This window comes from Phycodurus eques, chromosome 6 (assembly GCF_024500275.1).
Source record: "Phycodurus eques isolate BA_2022a chromosome 6, UOR_Pequ_1.1, whole genome shotgun sequence".
In the NCBI taxonomy this organism is placed as follows: domain Eukaryota; kingdom Metazoa; phylum Chordata; class Actinopteri; order Syngnathiformes; family Syngnathidae; genus Phycodurus; species Phycodurus eques.
The window spans coordinates 26,579,809-26,597,569 of record NC_084530.1 but is presented as its reverse complement, the minus strand read 5'-3'; the positions used below and the strand labels follow the sequence as shown (position 1 = coordinate 26,597,569).

The window sequence follows — 17,761 nt, the reverse complement described above, 5'->3', positions numbered from 1 at the left end:
AAAAATGAAACAACATGACTCGTCTTTTGTTTTGTTTTGGGTTTCTTTCAAAAATGCACGTTTGTATTTGTTTGTGTCCACAGAGGCAGAGCACGGCTACGCCTCGGTTTTACCCTACAGCAGCGACTTCTCCAGGAAGAAGACGAAAAGCTCGCCAATAAGCAGAAAAAGTCCGAACAATAGGTACGTCTACGTGCTCCTCTTCTGTGTTTTCCTTTTTCTTCTTCGCATGTTGGTGTGAGAGCTTGCAGGCCGGGGTAGGGAGGGAGGAGTCGCTGTTTTCCTGCACACTGCCATCTCTCTGCTGCCTGGGGCTGGGCTGGGCTCTCTGTTTTGGTTTCTAATAAACACTGCCACGCGTACACTGTCAACTAGGCTCTGCAACCCCCCCCCCCCCTTCTCTTTTCACACACGCAACTCACATCCACGCACACACCTAAAGCCCCCCCCCCCCCCCCCCCCATGCAGTGGACCTACCTTCTGCAACTCTCCCTTCATGTGTTTTTTTTTCTTCTTCTCTATAGTATGTGCATGCTAAATGCAAGTATAGTACACTCTTACTTCCCCTCCCTTGATGCATGCCATGCTGTTTGTGCACTTGTTGCCTGTGAAAAAGAAATCAAGATTGATGCTGACTGCCAGCAATATTCACACATCCAGTTGTGCTCTCAAGTTCGCATACTCTGGCAGGATTTGTGAAATATTGGCAATTTCGGAGGTTTACCTGATCAGTCAGGTTTTCTTTAAAGAATGGTGAACACCTTACAAATTCTGCCAGGGTACGTAATTTTATTTGCGCAACTGTACACATCTAATAATAATAATAATATATGATTTTTTGTTTGTTTTTAAAACAAGCAACTGTAACGCTGCATTTTTCTACATACATTTTTTTTCACCCATACAGATGTAATTGCAATGGGATTCTATAATTGTAGCATATTTTTTTATTTTATAAAATAATAGATATGTCACACCGTTGCACATTTTATTATATATCTATTGTTAGTATTAATAATAATAACAATGGGGGCGTTTTTCTCTGACTACACTGGTTTCTGCCCAAATTCCCAAAACATCACCCCTAACCCGCATTCTTCTTTTCAAATATTGTGTGAGTTTGTATGCTGTCCCCATGCTTGCGTGGCTTTCCTCCGGGGACTCCGGCTTCTTTACACACTTTACACCAAAAGCGTGCATGTTGTTGAAGACCCTAACTTGTCCACGGGTGTAAATGTGAGTGGTTGTTTGTCTACTTGTATATGCCGCCTCTCGCCCAAAGTCTGCCGGGATCGCCTCCGGCTCACCCGTAACCCTAATGAGGACAAGCGCTGCAGAAATGACACGGATACATAATTGTAGTAGTATTACTTATAAGTTGATCAAATATGACAATATCAGTATTTTTGTTCTTCTTATTATTGGGGTTTTTGCTTTCCGTAGTAACTGTTTCAACACATGCGCACACATGACTCTACTGTTACTCTATGAGGCGTGTAGTTGCGTACACTCGAAGCCACTAGCTTTGGCCGACAATCTATGCTCAGTCCACATTCCTCTGGTACTGTCTGACAGCACAACACAATTATGTGTGTGAATGGGTTAGGGGCATGTGTGGCAAAGTGACAGGTGGGTGTGGTGGCTGAAACAAACACCTGCGTACTCCTTTATTCCTTTTTATTCCAGACTCTTGTGAGAATCATCAGCCCACTCGGCCTCTTGCGCCAGACTTGTTTTTGCCCTCCCTTGTTTCCCCCGGAGTTGTAAGCATACCACAACAGTGTGGAGGAATTCCCAAAAATTGCCACACTCAAAAGAGCTATTTGTGAAACAGAGGCAGAGGTGACTGCACCTGATTTTTCAAAATAAAACTTCTGCCAGACTCAGATGATCATAAAGTATATTTTTGTTTAGTCCGTCCTTGCGGACCGCAACCATATAGCCTGTTGCCAATTGGTGGGGACCCCTGTCGTATGGTGCATGCAAACTCCTTTCTAACTTGTTTAAATTTCCTTCACCAATTTTACACTGCCTGTAAAAGCCCCCACCGTTTTGTTGAAATCCATTGGCACTTTCCAACACATATTTTATACCTCAAACTACACATCATTCAATTTCAGGATGCCTTGCTGTTGTGTGAAAACAAACATAGTTGCAGCAATATCCGACCTTTGCTGGGTTCTATATAACACAAATAAATTCCAGATCTTCTATCAAGGCTCTGATGCTGCAATTTTGTGGGATCCTTGCATCAAAGAGGATATTGTTCCCCATCACAATGATAACTGGGAACGGAATCAAAAACAGAAATGGCTGACGTGAGAAAAAGTGAGCTGCCGAATATAATAAGTTCATGACATCAGGTCACATGCTCATTTGCAAGCCTTTCTTTTACATAACCTTTAAAGGTCTGCGTGAGCGATGGGACTTGATAAAGCGTTTAAGCAGACAGCACTTTTTGTCTACATGGTCACTCGAATCCCGTGGTGCGGTGTCGCCATACAGATGCCTCGCGCTCGACGACACAGCTGTGGGAACCGCTGCTTCGCCAACACAAGAGCCCTCAGACCGGCCGCGAAATGTGAAAGGGCTTGTTGTGTGCCCGTCACCCGCTCCCAGCTCACTCCCACGACACACTTTTTGTTGTCCCGGTTTTTGTTTTTATTGCCATGGTATCCATGACGGCCACATCAACAAGAGGCCCCGCAGCGCCCTCGCTGTTCCCGGGTCGGCATATCATAATGGGGGGCATGGGGGTGCGGGCTCTCCTCGGAATAGTCCTCAGGCTGTGGAATTCTGCAGCGTCTAGGCCTCCAGACGTCTGAGGGCCGTGTTGTTATCTACACGGCTGTACGGTCAGCATGTATGCCATTTGTGTGTGCGGGCAAGGCAGGGGGCGTGATATGCACCTTCTAGTTTGTTTGTTTGTTTGTTTGTTTTTGTACACATGCCAACGATGTCAGAATGAACTGTGATTTTCTTCATGTCTGTCAAGTGTGTAGTCTGTCCAAACGGGCACAGTCATATTTTGAGACTCATCCTCATCTTTTGTCTGTTTCCTTTCAGATCGTCGCACAACGAGCTGGAGAAACACAGGTAAAGGCGGCATTTCTGGTTCTTCTGTGTGTGTGTTTGTCTGTGTCTTTAACCAGCAGTAGAGTGAATGACTGCAGGCAGACGCCAGATGCCACAAACATCTTCTTCAAAGTAGCTAGAGATTGAATCAGTTATACTGAGTTGGGTGTCATGCTGATTAGATATGTCTTGGTTTCGCTTCCTTGTGTGGAAATAAAGGTGAATCCCATAATGTGTGTACATATAATGGAAGTGTTGCTCCATTGGAGTGAAAAATTATGGGATGAAACTTGCTGCTCTCATTGACTCTTTAAAAACAAAACAAAAAACAAACAAAAAAAACACCTGGCCGAGAGTGTTTAGGAACCGGCCGATGCGACTATCAGCATGTGAGCAGAGGCAGCAAAGGGTGTGTGAGGTCGAGCGATTGTGCGTGCATGCGTGTGCGTCTCTGTGTGTGACACACAATCATCCCCGCTGAAGGATTAGTTAGTCACATGTCTGCGATTGGACGCGCCGAGCGGAGGTGAACATGCACGGGCATATTCCATTTTAAGAGAAGACGGAGAAGAAGTGTATTTACGCCGCAGGTGTTGAGACACAACACTTACCTCATGTCCGATCACGGGTGTGGGTATGGACAAAAGCAGTGTGACGTCCACGCGCGTGTCAACACGTACCAGTAATACCACGTTAGTCAGTTTCCTTCCATTGTTATAGTTTTGATGACACGAAGACATGGGTATTATAAAAACGATATTTTTTTGCCTGCTCCAGAGTCTAAACAAAGTCCAAAGTCCACACCAATTACATAAAAAAAGCATTCAACAGTAGAGTATTAAGTGCGTGCAACAGTACTATAACCCCTGACTGAAATGACTCCACCAACGTGAAAATAAATGAAGAAAAAGTGGATTTCCTCCCCCACCCCGGGTGTTTGTCAGCAGGTTATGTGATTGTAGTCTTTGTGTCATCTTGGAAACTAACGAAGAAACAAACCAACAAATTGCGATCTCTCTCAGACAAGTCGACACATGCTAAGTCAAAATAAAATAGCATCGTCTGACCTGTGTTTTCCAAAAAAATTACATTTTGCAGTTTGAGTGGGGTCGAAGTATCTTTTTTCTTTTTTTTTTTTTTTTTAATCATGTCTGCATCTGTTTTTTTATTCATATCAAGAGCATGACAAAAGCAAGTCCTGTCTAGATACTTCCTAACATTCTTGGTCCAACTGTCTGTACATGTAGTCTCAAACTACAGTTGTCAGCATGAAAGCATTTAAGGCAATCAAGCCCAAATATTTGACTGGACAGCTGCACATGCTTGTTTTGCTTTGGAATCAAATGTGCATTATTGATTTGATTTGATGTGATTTATTTTATTTTTTTCCCTATTGTAAATCTTTCGCTGTTCTAGAGTTGGCTTGAAGCAAGAAAGATTGAAAGAAAGAAGAATGAGTGTTTGACGAGTTTCCAAGATAATAAAACAAATCAATGTGATGCCTCAGTTGATGTTGTCAGTCTGCTGTTGATTCATAAACGCAACGTAAGCCATCAGCTTTCCCGCTGAACCAGTTTAATAAGTATTTGGCCGGCTCGGATCGTCTATTATGAGATTAATCTGCTGCCGGGCCGGTATCATTTCAGGAAAAACCTCAACCGCCTGACCCTTACGCCCATTAGAAGTACTCCAGGGTGGCGCTGCTATTTGAGTCCTGACTCACCGTCTTTGTTCGCTTACATTGAGCTATCCTTTGTGCGCGACGTGCACGTGGTTGTTGAGGTGACAAATGAAAGTCAGGTTAGTGTTAATGGTTAAATGCAAGGATTCGAATCAAGTCGGCGTTTCAGTTGTCATCCTCCAAACCAATCGGCCTTTTGAAGCATATGCAGCAACCATTATTGCAGTTGAAATGCTAACTACTAACAGAAGTTAGTTTGACAGAAGGGGAATTTGCTTTTGACATGGAATTATGTTTTGCAACATTTAGATTGAAACAAATGAAATGATTTTCTGTCGTTGCTGCTGTGCTTTCATATCACCAAATGATTTTAAAACTAGCTGGTGCGGCAAACTTGTTATTAGCTTCTTTCGTGGGCAGTGTCTTAACCACCCCACAAGAAGTTCCGTTTTCATCATTTTATCATTTTCTTGTTCATCAAGACGATGCAAAAACAAACCCATTACATTTGAATGCAGTAGTACCATGCATACATCACCATTGGTACATTAGTATATTAAATGATGGTTATTATTTTTTTAAAGATGGCATGAATCCAAGGGAACATGGTGAGGCAGTGGTTTGCACGTCCCACTCGCAATCAGATTAAGATCGATAGATAGATGATAGTTTATTCATCCCGTGAGAAAACTTGGATTTGGGTTTGAATCGTTAGAACATCTCTGTGTGGAGTCTGCATGATCCTCCCATGTTTGTGTGGGTTTCCTTACCTCCGATTGTTCCAAAAACACGCAGGTTAGTTTCATTGAAGACTCGTCTTGAGTGTGAATACTTGTTTGTCCTTACGGTCCCTGCAATTGGCTAATTCCCAAAGTCAGCTTGGATTGGCTTTAGTTAAGCATGACCCCGAATGAGGCCAAGTGGTATAAATGTACTTGAGGACTCTCTCCACCATTTGTACAATTGTCATTGTATCAGCGTTACCACATTACGCTCAATGACTCTCTGCACTTGTGTTTTTATGTCCTAAATGTACATATATTTGGTCAAAGTGGCTGTTTGTTGTTGCGCTAAGTACCGGGGTCAAATTCCTTGTGGATGGATCCAGGAAGCGACTGTCTAAGGAGGTGTGCTCATCCAAATTAGGATTGTCGGGTGGTTTTGGGCAGTGTTGCCATTACAGTGTGTTTTTGTAATTGCTTTCACCTTTATGCAATTCTGGAAAATAGCTGTCATTTCAGTCTAACTTGTCGTTAATCTTAATTGTGAGATACATTTGTAGCAGGACAATCCTTCAACAGAAAGTGCTTGTTGAAGATTTTAAGATAGCGGCAGTGGTTTTTTTTTTTGTGTGTGTGTTTTTTTTAAGGTGCTTCTGCAAATATTTTCTTGACATTATTAATAGCCGACTGGCTGGCTCTCGCCAAGCTGTCTGCAGTTTAAGAGAGCCCGCTCGTATTTATGTCCTGTTATCAGAGTGAGGCTGGGCGGGTGCCAGCAGCGTCTGACCGGGCCGTGTGACCTGATGCGACCCGCTTATCTGCTGCAGCCCGAGTGCGGCTCTAACGCTCTCGCTTTAAACATCTCATCGGTGACTTTGCTGTTTCTTCTTTTTTTTTTTTTTTTTTTTTTTGCTCTGCAACCGGCATGTATTAGCATGATGCATTAGCATTACATATTGCTGTGAAACCAAAGAGCCATGTGGCTCGTCTCTACTGGCTTGGCTTCCTTCCTATTTCTGACTTTAGGCCGACGACTAGTCCTCGCCGCACGCTTCCCTTTTTTTTCTTGTGACACCAAGACACGGTGAAGCCGCAAAGGTTGTTTTCCAGCATGTCACCTGTTTACTGGAAATGTGAGTCCACTCGCGTCAAGCTGAAGGTCTGCTTTGTTTGTGCTGCTTCCCTCAATTGACTCACGGATTTACGCCTTTATTTTTATCGGCGCCCGTGTTTGCTCTTGCTTTCATTTCTGACAGCGCACATGACAAGCGGGATGTCCAAAGTTTGTCCAACAAGTTTCGTTATCCTCCGAGTATACAGTGAAACCTTTTTAACCGCTGAAGATGACACTGGTTGACCCGAAGTTGTTCTAATGTAATATATTACTCATATTTAATCTACTATAAAATGTTAATCTCAGATTTAGTGATATGTTAAACACTCTTTAAACAATCTCTGAATTAAATGACAAAAGAGGAGGGCGTGGTAATCTAATTATTTCAAATTAACTGTAAAAATGGGTTGATCACCAATGTAATGTAAAACTTTAAAACAATCGGCATTGTAAATTTGATAACAAATGACGATACACATAACAGCTGACATTGGTACACCCCATTGGGATTATCTAGATTTTCTTCTCTCAAAACACTTACACATAGTTATTCTGTGATAAGATAAAATTTCACATGGCATCGGCCAAGATGTTGGCTGGACTCAGTTTTGTGCCGCTTCAGACATATATTTCCCCCCAAATCTCAATTACTCATCCCATGAATGAGCTCTAATATATGCGCTGAGTTCAGGGGTGTGCCATGTATGCGGTGGTCTCTCAATATTTCAGCCACTTTTGCGAGATCTGCTGACATATCACTTGACATCACTCCTGACCCTTTTAACAGTCTTTGTGTGACTTTTAAGACATATTTCCCCCGTATATTTCACTCAGTTTCCGAATTGTACGTCTCGATGGTGCGACTGTAAATCCCCCCGCGGCAACTGTACAACGAACTGTCGGACTTTGAATTAAAATTTACTTCGGGAACACTTGGCCGCACTCAAAGCTTCCCTCTAATTAAATTAACTCGCCGGGCATCTTCCACTCCCAGCTGTGATAAATGACTCATTTGGGGGGACGGGGGGGGGGGGGGGATGGGGGATGGTGGTGGTTGGGGGGGTTGGGGTTGTCATCGCCCCTTGAGTAAAGCCGGCCTCATGGGATGCATGTGTGTGTCTGAGTAACGCCGTTCTTGTTACTTCACCTCCTTCATTTCTGCTCTCTCTTTCTATCTCTCCAGGCCACATCTGCTTTTTCTGTTACCTTCTCCTCATTCCACCTCTACGTTTCACCCCATAAAAGTCTCTGAGTCAGCAGAAACCTGAGGCAGTAAGGAGCGGGAGAGCAGCTTTCCCCCCGCCCCCCCTCGCCACTCACCCCTCCCTTCTCTCACAGAAGGCCTTTATCGCTCTTATCCGGCCTTAATGCCAACACTCATCTGTGCCAGTCCCTCCTCTTGTGAAGTATAAATCTTCTCTTGTGACCCGCTGTTTATGTGGAAGGTGGAAGGCCTGACAGTTGAAATGCAGATTGCATACTGCGCGCCATCGGGACTGGAGTCGAGGTCATTTCAGGACTTGTGACATGAAGAAGCAGTACAGAAGCACAGCCATATTCCAGGCATTTTTGGGGGAAGTGTAGGGGGGGGGGGGGGACATTTATGTGGCTCATTATCGCATGTGGCCTTTGTGGTTAACTTACTCAAATGTCATTCCTCATGAGGGTGTAGTGATCCGCAGACAGAGTAATGTGCTATTTGCAAAATCCAATCTTATGATGCTTTGCCACGCACTGACAAAACAGCTTCATAAATAAAGTAGACCCTACTTTTGGTTAGTTGAGCTCTAATTTGTCCCAACTGCAAATGATTTATGTGCATTGTAAAACATAACCCTAAATAGACAAGAAACACATGCAATGTGCTGTCTTGATCGATAGCCAAACGATTAATCAAGAATACGATTCACAGATTAATCAACAATCAAAGTCATCTTGAATGATACCTCGAATAAAAACGGTTAAACAGTGGGAGCGTCCTGCTTCAAATGTCATGCAGCTGCACACACAACAAAGAAATGCAGCTGCACACACTTGTTTGAGAGTGTACAAAAAATGGACCTTTGGGATGTATTGCGTACGTGCTGGGTGCATTCCCAGGGGCCAAGATGACGTCTTTTAATTGATTTTCATATCCAAGTGTACCGCCACAGAGGACTAAAATACATTCAATGAAATAGTAACACATGAAGACAGGTGCAATACATTTTCCCTACAGTTTTTCTACCTTAAAGAAGGTGGGGTGATGACAGGCGGACATTCTGAGGCCAAAAACAAACTATTGCGGGAGACTGGCCCACCTCCGATTTGTTTATATTTTGCCACATATGAAATAATGACAGTACACATCAATCCCTCCTTTTTCCATAGCGCTTGTGCTCATTAGGTTCGCAGTTGGGGTATGCCCTAGAGTGATTGCGGCCAATCACAGGGCACGTATACACAAACAACCGTTCACCCTCACATTCACACATGTGGACAACTTTAAAGTCTTCAAGGAACGTAACATGCGTGTGTCTTGAATGTGGGAAGAAGTACCCGAAGAGAACGTGCAAACACCACACGGGAAGACTGGAGTAGAGATTCGAACCCAGTAGCTCAGAGCTGTGAGCCAGACATGCTAACCATAAGTTCACCTGTCAAGACCATCGACAGTGTTATGCATTGCATGCATTTGTAGAATGTAAACACCACTGAGGTGTAACTTTATTTATGAATGATCAAGGTGCTGTTTTGAGTCATGTTGTAATCGGTAGTGTGAATAGTTAACCAATATTAATAGTCAAATATATATGAAAAAAAAAACAAGTCTATCTTTGATACAAGTGACAATGGATATAGCAGATAGCGGCTATTGCTAGCCTGTTAGCAATGCTGGAGCACTCAATTGGGACTGGCTGGAATGCTATCGCTTTTATAAGCTCTTTTGTCAGATCGCTCACACGTGCAAAGTTAATCCTTCGATATGCGCTGCACTTGACCGTGCTGCAGGGAATTTCATCGTAAAAAATGTTTTTAAAGACTATTCTCAGCTGGTTTTGCAGGCCTGGAGGACAGCATAGCATGTGGACAAAGTGTACAGCGAGGGATGCCAGAAAGGCATATGTGCGCAAACAATAATACCAAATCGACAGCTGGAGGTCAACACTAGAGGTCCCCTATGGAATTTCCTTTGCCCTGAGGTCAGCGGACGCTGAGAGGCGCCACGTATGGCTGGGGTCACGCCCAGCTGCGACCGCAGAGAGGGCGGGCTCGTACGCTATCTCTGGCCTGTGGCGTGTTTACCTTGCTCGTATGTCCTCCTGCGCACTCGGAGAGCGATGCGCATTTCGCCAATGCGCTCCTGCTGCCTCTCAGGTGTCACCGCTGCATGGTAGGGCACATCATGTGTCTGTGTCGATAACAAGACGGCCGCCATGCAGCTGATGCTCGTTAAAAAAAGGAGGGAGTAAAAGTGTGGTTTGCGCTTTAATAAGGTGCAAGCTTTGCATAGGGGTGCGTTCAAGTGCCAAGAAAATAAAGAAAGAACATATGAGGTTAACAGCGGGGAGGAAAGCTAGCTGGTTGCTTTGGATGCAGGCGGAGGCTGAGACATTCTTGAGCTTTGCCTAAGGGAGGGATGTGGCCGCTATGTGTGCAGCAGCCGGCCTGAAATTCAGGTCAGCAGAGTATGCACACATATGCTAGAATGCAGTGTTAAGTAAGAGGGGCCTTTTGCAGAAAAGAAACTTCATGCACGGGAGGTCACCAAACTCAATTGGTGACAATTACTAACACTACTCGGTGACCGCATAACATTTGCGTTTGTTTCGGAAAGCGTGCAATCACAAGAAAAAAAAACATTTAGCCTCTGAGGTTTTAACATACCGTAATTTCTCGTGTATAATGCACAATTTTCTACCCCCAAAAATGGTCAAAAGTCAATAGTGCGCATTATACATAGGTATACAAGAAAATGAAAAAAAACAAAATAATTCAAAATAAGAGCAGGTAAATAAAAAGAAAGTATTATGTGTTCAAATAATGTGCTTAACTGGATTTAAAATTCCTGTGTTATTTCTTCATCTTCTTCTCTTCACAAGTTCTTAATACTTATTGGTAAGGCTTAGTTGTTATTTTCACACACACGCACACACACAGAAGACAAATACAAACGAAACACAGATTAATGAGGCACGCCGAGTGGTTTTGCTAGATTTTCTGAAATCTCGCCTGACGTTGTGCATGATGGTGGTCCACAGACACCAAAAGCCACAGGAAAAGACAAACATGGCCAGAATGAATCGTCTGATGCTCACAGTTCTCATGAAGAATGGGATTCTATTTTTTTGGGGACTATGTTACTACAAACAAAATCAAAAAGCTGTAGAAAAGGCCAAACACAGACTTTACCCTTTGATATTCACAGAAACTGAACAGTTCTGTCTGTTTTTGGAAGCATATTTTTCCTAAAACATTTTTAATTTGACATTCATGGGTGTTAAACTAGCAACGTGACAAGTCGTGATCATTGTGGAATTTTCAAAAAATTATGGAATGAGCTCTGCCTCTAAAATCCTCCGTAACAAATAAATTAATGAAAAAACAATTGATGATTCATGTCCTCCTCGACTGGCCACACTGCTCGCGAATGATGTTCCATTTGCGCCATTTAAGTCGAGATTTTAGGGCAAATGACGGCATTTGAAACGTCACGGTCATTTTGACTCGTCGACTTGGAGAACCTCTCGGAATTTTTGCCTGTACAAGCTCATTGGTGGAAAATCATAATAACTGAAACTTGTCAAACAAATGGAAAAAGGGGTTCCCCGATTAGCAGATGAAACCAAAAGGTCCAGGAGATAGTTTGAGAAATAATCAATTTATACTGTGTTACTATAATTTGAAGAAGTTTTTTTTTTTTTTAAAAACAGATTTTCAAAGAAAAGTTTCCGACTTTTCGACAAAAAAAAAACTCAATGTCTCTGGAACCTTCATCATCCGATTTTCAAAATTCATGGTGCGTTGTACTCAGGTTAAAGTGTCCATTCCAACCAGATTGATTGATTTTGACAGATTGTCGTTTTGGGAGAAATCGTGTCATGTTGCTAGTTCAACTTCAGTGGTTGTACTGTACAGGATGTGTTTACTGTATGTGCCTCTGCTTTACCTTACAAGTTTGTTACAATCCCCCCTGGTTGATTGGAGCCCACCCCACGGTTTCTAATCCTGTTTTACAGTAAACAATGCTGAGCTCTTCTGCCATGCCACAGGATTCCTGTGTGCTAATCATTGACAGGGCTGCATTAGAAAAGCCCAAGTCAGGGGAATGTGTTTATGAAGCTCTCAGAACTTGTCCATGCGAGTCCGTCCCAACATGTGCAACATGTACTCCTGCGAGCTCACAGCGGAAGGCAATTACTGTCCAAGTCTGTTATTTGACATTGTGCTGAAATGATTCTGAGACACATAGGGAACCTCCTGTCTTTTCTTTGTTTTTTTTTTTGTTTTGTTTTTAAATGCTTGCACGCGCTCCTCTTTAGTTTCTATTTGACATCTGTTTTCCTGTTAAGACCAGTGTAAGCAGCCTGTGTTGGGGAAGGGATTTTGTCAAGATCCATGCTCACACACGGATTGTACGTAAAAGAAAAGGGGAAAAAAAAAAAAGTCAAATGACTTGCGCTCACATGGCATACCCAAGCACGCAGCAATAGAAACGCTCTGCACTTTCTTGTTCTTAAATCACCAAGTTTCGAGCGCTGAGGGAAGTAACGCTGCTCGCCTGTCAACGCACAGTCATGTGAGCGCCAGCGTCATGTTGCTGCCGTCAGGAGATTGTGCGGAGGACGCCTAGATACATCTGTCGCGTCTCGCAGTTGTCGCTGGTCTCAGAGGTGCGGCGGTCGTGGATGACAGAAAACAAACACGTCTTCTCCCCGTGTGACTGACATTTCATATCAGGGCGAGAGAGGCCTCTCACGCTGCACCTCTACAGTCGTGTGCATGTGGGATACGTGGCCACTTTCATGTCCACGCTTGTTTTTCAAAGACAGCACATGCGATGTGAGTTAAATCTGAACACGTTGAGGGCAGCGTTGCGGGGTGACAGGGAGACTGATGAGGAGCTGCTGAAAGACCCGCTGTATGTGTGTTTGTACGGCTGTTTGGCCCCTGGGTAGGTTGCTCCACCACCCCAAGCCCTCCTCCACCCATATGTGCAACGCGCACAGCAGGAACCTGCCAGCCAGATGTGGAACCACCACAGTGGCAACCCCAAATTGCACCAAATGCACTGCGGTGATCCACACTCACGCAAGGGGCTTCACTTTCACTGCCAAACAGGCCACCAGATGCCGAGTGTGGCGGGGGAGCATTTTCTGTTCGGAAGCCAAAAACAACATTTTTGTATCACTATAGGATAAATAACATGATGGCAAAAAAGCCTGAAGGACAATGTACTATGTATTATATCTTCTGATCCCACGGTTCAGTTTTAGTAAAACATCAGCACACTTTGCTGCATCAGTCTGTCAGTCTATGAAGTTGAATGTCAAATTATGACGTAGGTCTGTTAAGAATCTGGACTGGTGTAAGAATATGTCATTACACGGCACAAGAAGGCATACTGAGTCACCGCCCGACTTACTGTTTATCATTTGATGGTTTTATTTTTATGACATAGAAATGTTTGTCATTTAAATATTTACTGAAAATTTGGACTTCACAACTGAGTTAGCAGATGTTTGTGATAGATTACGGCCCGTTCACACTCGCGTACAAATTCTGTTAAGTTGTTGCTGTAGGAACCAAACTCTGTTGTAAACCAATGACCCCCTGTATCATTATTTATCATTATTATAATTTTTACATAATTACTATATTTTTTATTCCCCACTCCAAACCAATAGGGGGCAGCATATTATGAGAGGTGTTTCCACTCCCCTTGATATGTAGAAACTCTGAAAAGTTTCAACCAAGTGGTACGATTTGGCTCAGTGCATCCATTGTTTTTTGGCATACAGTGTTTTGACACCAACGTCAGTGGTGCGTTATCAAAGGGGTGGAGCTAGACACAATGCATTTTGCTGATTGGCCGATGCCAAACTATCACACGTTGTCTAATACGATGTATTTTCTTAAACACATTCTGAAGCACAGTAAACGAGAAAGATCAATAAATGTTTGGTGACATGTTCGTCTCTGTTGACTTCATTGGTTAGTTACACTGTGTCACACTCCTATGACGTTGCACTGTTTTTGTAGTTTGCTCTACCTTTATTTGATAATGCTTTTAAACCATAACATGGTGAGCTGAACCAAGCTGGCATCTCGTGGTATGACGGCATAAAGTTCAGGTGCTTTTACAACTGCCAAGACGACGCTCATCCCAAAATGTTGTTTTGCGGGATCGATCCCCAGAGGCCTGGAATTTTCTTTTCTCCGCAGCCGCAAGCGGTGCGAGGAAACACTGGAATGAGGGGTCCTGATGACTGTTGACCTTCATTTAGCAGGACTGGCTGTGTGCCAGTCAAGCCACTCATTCCTGCACACATGGGCTGAGGAATTTGCTTGGCCGCAGCAGCCTCATTAAGCAGCGCAGCGAGCGGGTGAGTGAGGGTTGAGGGTCTGTTGTTTGCACTGGCTGGCCTTCTTACAACTGCACCCTTTTGTGCAGAGTTGTTGTCTCCAGGACAGTGTCAAACTGGTCATGTTCACATCTGGTACAGCTCACACAAACGCAGCCGTTGCCGTCGACTTAAAATAGTCGTCGTTGTTTGACGACCAAGGCCCAAACTTGCGAGCGAATCGGTGAGAACCGACTGATCCGTACCCGCGTAACCTTGGAGCGCAAGTCAGCACTTTAAATAGCTCGCTCCAGTTTCAGCAAAAAAAAAATATTCGTTTTGAAAGTTCCTTTTCCCGCTCACTGCTTTGGCTTTGTTTTGGCACTCAGCGTCTCAATGAGGGAGGGGATGGGGAAGGCCAGCGATCAGACACAAGTCATCCCGTGGTACTATGCACGTGAGAACAGTCAGGTGGTTGCCTCCCTGCAGATGTGACTCGTTGTCAAATTGAATTGCAGAGTTAAGCCAAAAGTGTCTTGATTTTTCTTTTGCAAGTTGGAGCTATGATTGGTTTGAGCGCAGTTGTCAAAGATAATTTGAATATTTCAAAAATTGTTTGTATCATGAGCATTAAGTGGTGCTATTCTAACAGTTGGGGGATGTTTCAAAGACAAGTTTTTGTAATTGGTTTTTGAATGAGGTTTGAAAATGCTTGAATGCCAGACCAGTAGTTGGCAATTAAGCAGAGACCGTAACGCTATCATTTTCAAAAACTTTCAGGCTCAGCGCCATTTTCAAGTGGTTCCGTCAAGTTAACAAATGACCAAAACGAACAGTTCTTATGTTTTCTTTAGCCTCTTGTAAATGTTCCTTTTGACTGCGACAGTCTTGATGACCTCAAATTCAAAGAACAGCCACTTCTCAAGCCAGACAAATTGGAAATGATTCAGAACCATCTAGACCAGACGGTGCAATCTGTCTGCTCCCCTTCACGTACACAACATTGCGGTGCCACACTTTGCACGGCTGTTTGGGGACATCCGATAAACATAGCCAGGGCTTGACTTGGGAGTAACAAAGTGAGAGAGGCGGGGTGGAAGGGAGCTTGAGTCACGTCCCACCTCGAATGAACTGTGCACTTTGGAGGAAAACTAGTGAGTGTGTCTCCTCAGCGGGTGAGCACGTGCCAGCTTTGACCAGGTCTTATCTGAGAGATACGCATCAGACGCATTGCGAGCTTTGCTTTAACGCAGTCACAATAACACAGCAAACAAAACATGTAGTGCTTGACGGGGGTCCTGCCCAGACTTGTTGAAAGTCAGGATGCAGAGTGTCAACATCAAAACAAGAGTGCAATGTGAGGCTCAAAGCTATTTTTGTTTTTTATGTAAGGTAAGAAATCTTTGATGAGCTTCTACTTGGAACCTTATGGTACAATCTAAGGTACACCATGAGCCCAGTTGTTGGACTCCAATGTAACTGGATGTACTGTGTTTGTTTTCCAGGGAGAAAAAGCAGCTATGTAAAGTCAAAGTCAAATGTGAAGGTTAGAAAAGCGCAAAACTCTAAACCTTTACCCAAAATAGTTCAACCCTAGTTCAAGTTCATTTTCCATTAAGAATGAACATTCAGTCTGTTGTTGTTGGTAGATTTTGCAGTCCCTTTTGTTTTTTTAGTGGGGGCAATCATAATACCATGACGACTTGGCCAGATCTGCTGATGAGGATCGCGTGATATTATTTAAAGCTGCAGAACAGGAATGGGCCTGAGATTGTTTCGAAGAGGATGTCCCCCTTGGGGCATACTTCAATGTTTACCCCTTCTGTAATCACGTAGGATAGATAAACGGCCACATACTGTAACAGCAACCCCACGGACTTCCATTGTGGAGAGATGCGCCACAAGGACCCCTCAACCGTACTAAAGAAGCAGCCATTTGTGCAATTATCCGAGTCTATGTTCTTCCAGCGTCCAAGCCTAGTCCTTTCAAACTGACCCACTGCCGCCCATAGTGGGGCTGATTATGACTAATTACTAACTCTTTGCAGAGGATAAACAAATTCTAGAGCAAATGTGCTTGTCTGTTTTGTCTTGTCAAGCTGTCTTTTCAGTGCTCCCATGAGACATTTCAAAGTAAACATCGTCTATTGTTGTACCTTTTTTTTTTTTTTCCTCATTGTCTCGAAGAAGCTTTTATATTGTGTGACTCTCGTGAACATTTAGACTGAGAGAAAAGAATAAGAAGTCACAAAGTGTCGGGAGGCTCGCGTAGCAAATAGTGCCGACAATGACATTATTTTAGGAGTTTAAATTTGCGCTATGCATACCAATCAATTTGAATTCTGTTGAACTGATTGCTGATTAATCGGGTCTTGAATCGACGGGAGCAAAATTTAATGTACTACTTGACTGCAACCAGCAGAGGCACTATTGATTCAATATGAACTAATTTGCCGTCTAAAAAAGCTCAACACACGACACAAACTCAACTTTCGCTCCGCCATCGCAGCGTTATTCTGCTCAGTGTGACACTGGCATGAAAACAGATGTTCAGGACAACAAAAGAGCGAGATCCTCCCAGCGTATTAAAAAAGTCTTCATCCCGTAGTGGATCAAGGAAATTTAGCAGCCCATCTGTGGTTAAAAGTGATGGCGAGAGTGCATCTGTCCACATTTCCAGTTGTTACATGCCAGCGAAATTATGCGGTTAGCATTGCATGCAGGTTAGGTGTTTCTGTGAGTATGTCGTCAAAAAAATGTCCCAGTCAGGCAGAGTGTACGAGGCAACGCCTTGTTTTTGTTTTTCATTACAAGAGAAGTGGGAAGTGGGGTGCAAAAATCTTGCCCACTGGCTCAAGTTACCCTTTGGATGATGTGTATGGAGCGCTGGCTGGTGCAGCTGAGCACACTGCACTGAAAGAGCCCCTTTTTCAAACAGAGAGAAAGTCATTGACTCGCACGGACCCCGCTCTCTTCCAGAAAAACACCAATAACCCCCGCTCCTCCTTGCTCCAGACCCCCGGCTCTTTCCTGCCTGCTTCCCCTGGCCGAGGTCCAAGTGCTTCATGTGGCTGTGACTGGGGCAGGTTGGAGGTGGAGCCCCCGCCCATGTCCTCTGAAGACACTTGTTTTCCGATGGGACGAGGGTGTGTTGGTGTTGGCAGAGTGGAGTAAAGGGGAGGAGGGGGTGGTCTGCGGATGAAGGGGGATTGCGACTCCCCCTTGGGAGAAGGGGAAATAAAAGAACTAGAGAACTTTCACACGCCCTTTCTAGGGTATGCCAAAGGCACCTGTAGAGAAGTAAAGACCGTTTAAAGGACTTTCAACAAGTTTTCATTTCATAATTTTATTGCAACAGTCAAACCACATTTAACTGGATTGGATTGGAGATGTGATTATTAGGTCCCCGAGACTCGCTGGTGGTCTCTGGCTGACCCTCAAAACGAAACAGACTGGGCTTCTGAGAAGGTCTTACTTGCGTGCAACACACTGGCAACGCCCTTCCTAAAGACCAAACAGGGAAAAGACTGTGCTTGTGTCAAGAGTGAATGCTCGTCCATATGCAGCCCCTCTTCCAGAGCTTCATCTCCCTGATTAGGTTTATTGTAGTTTTAGCAATGGCCAG

The 17,761-nt window shown here is 43.9% G+C and overlaps 1 protein-coding gene across 1 annotated transcript in view; it reads left to right on the top strand.

The window, feature by feature from the left end:
- Window positions 1–17,761, top strand: part of mxd4 (MAX dimerization protein 4) — a 31,384-nt gene that overhangs the window by 644 nt on the left and 12,979 nt on the right. The window contains exons 2-3 of the mRNA XM_061680429.1: window positions 84–183; window positions 3,067–3,096. Coding sequence (XP_061536413.1) covers window positions 84–183; window positions 3,067–3,096 — 130 coding nt within the window. The remainder of the gene's footprint in view (window positions 1–83; window positions 184–3,066; window positions 3,097–17,761) is intronic.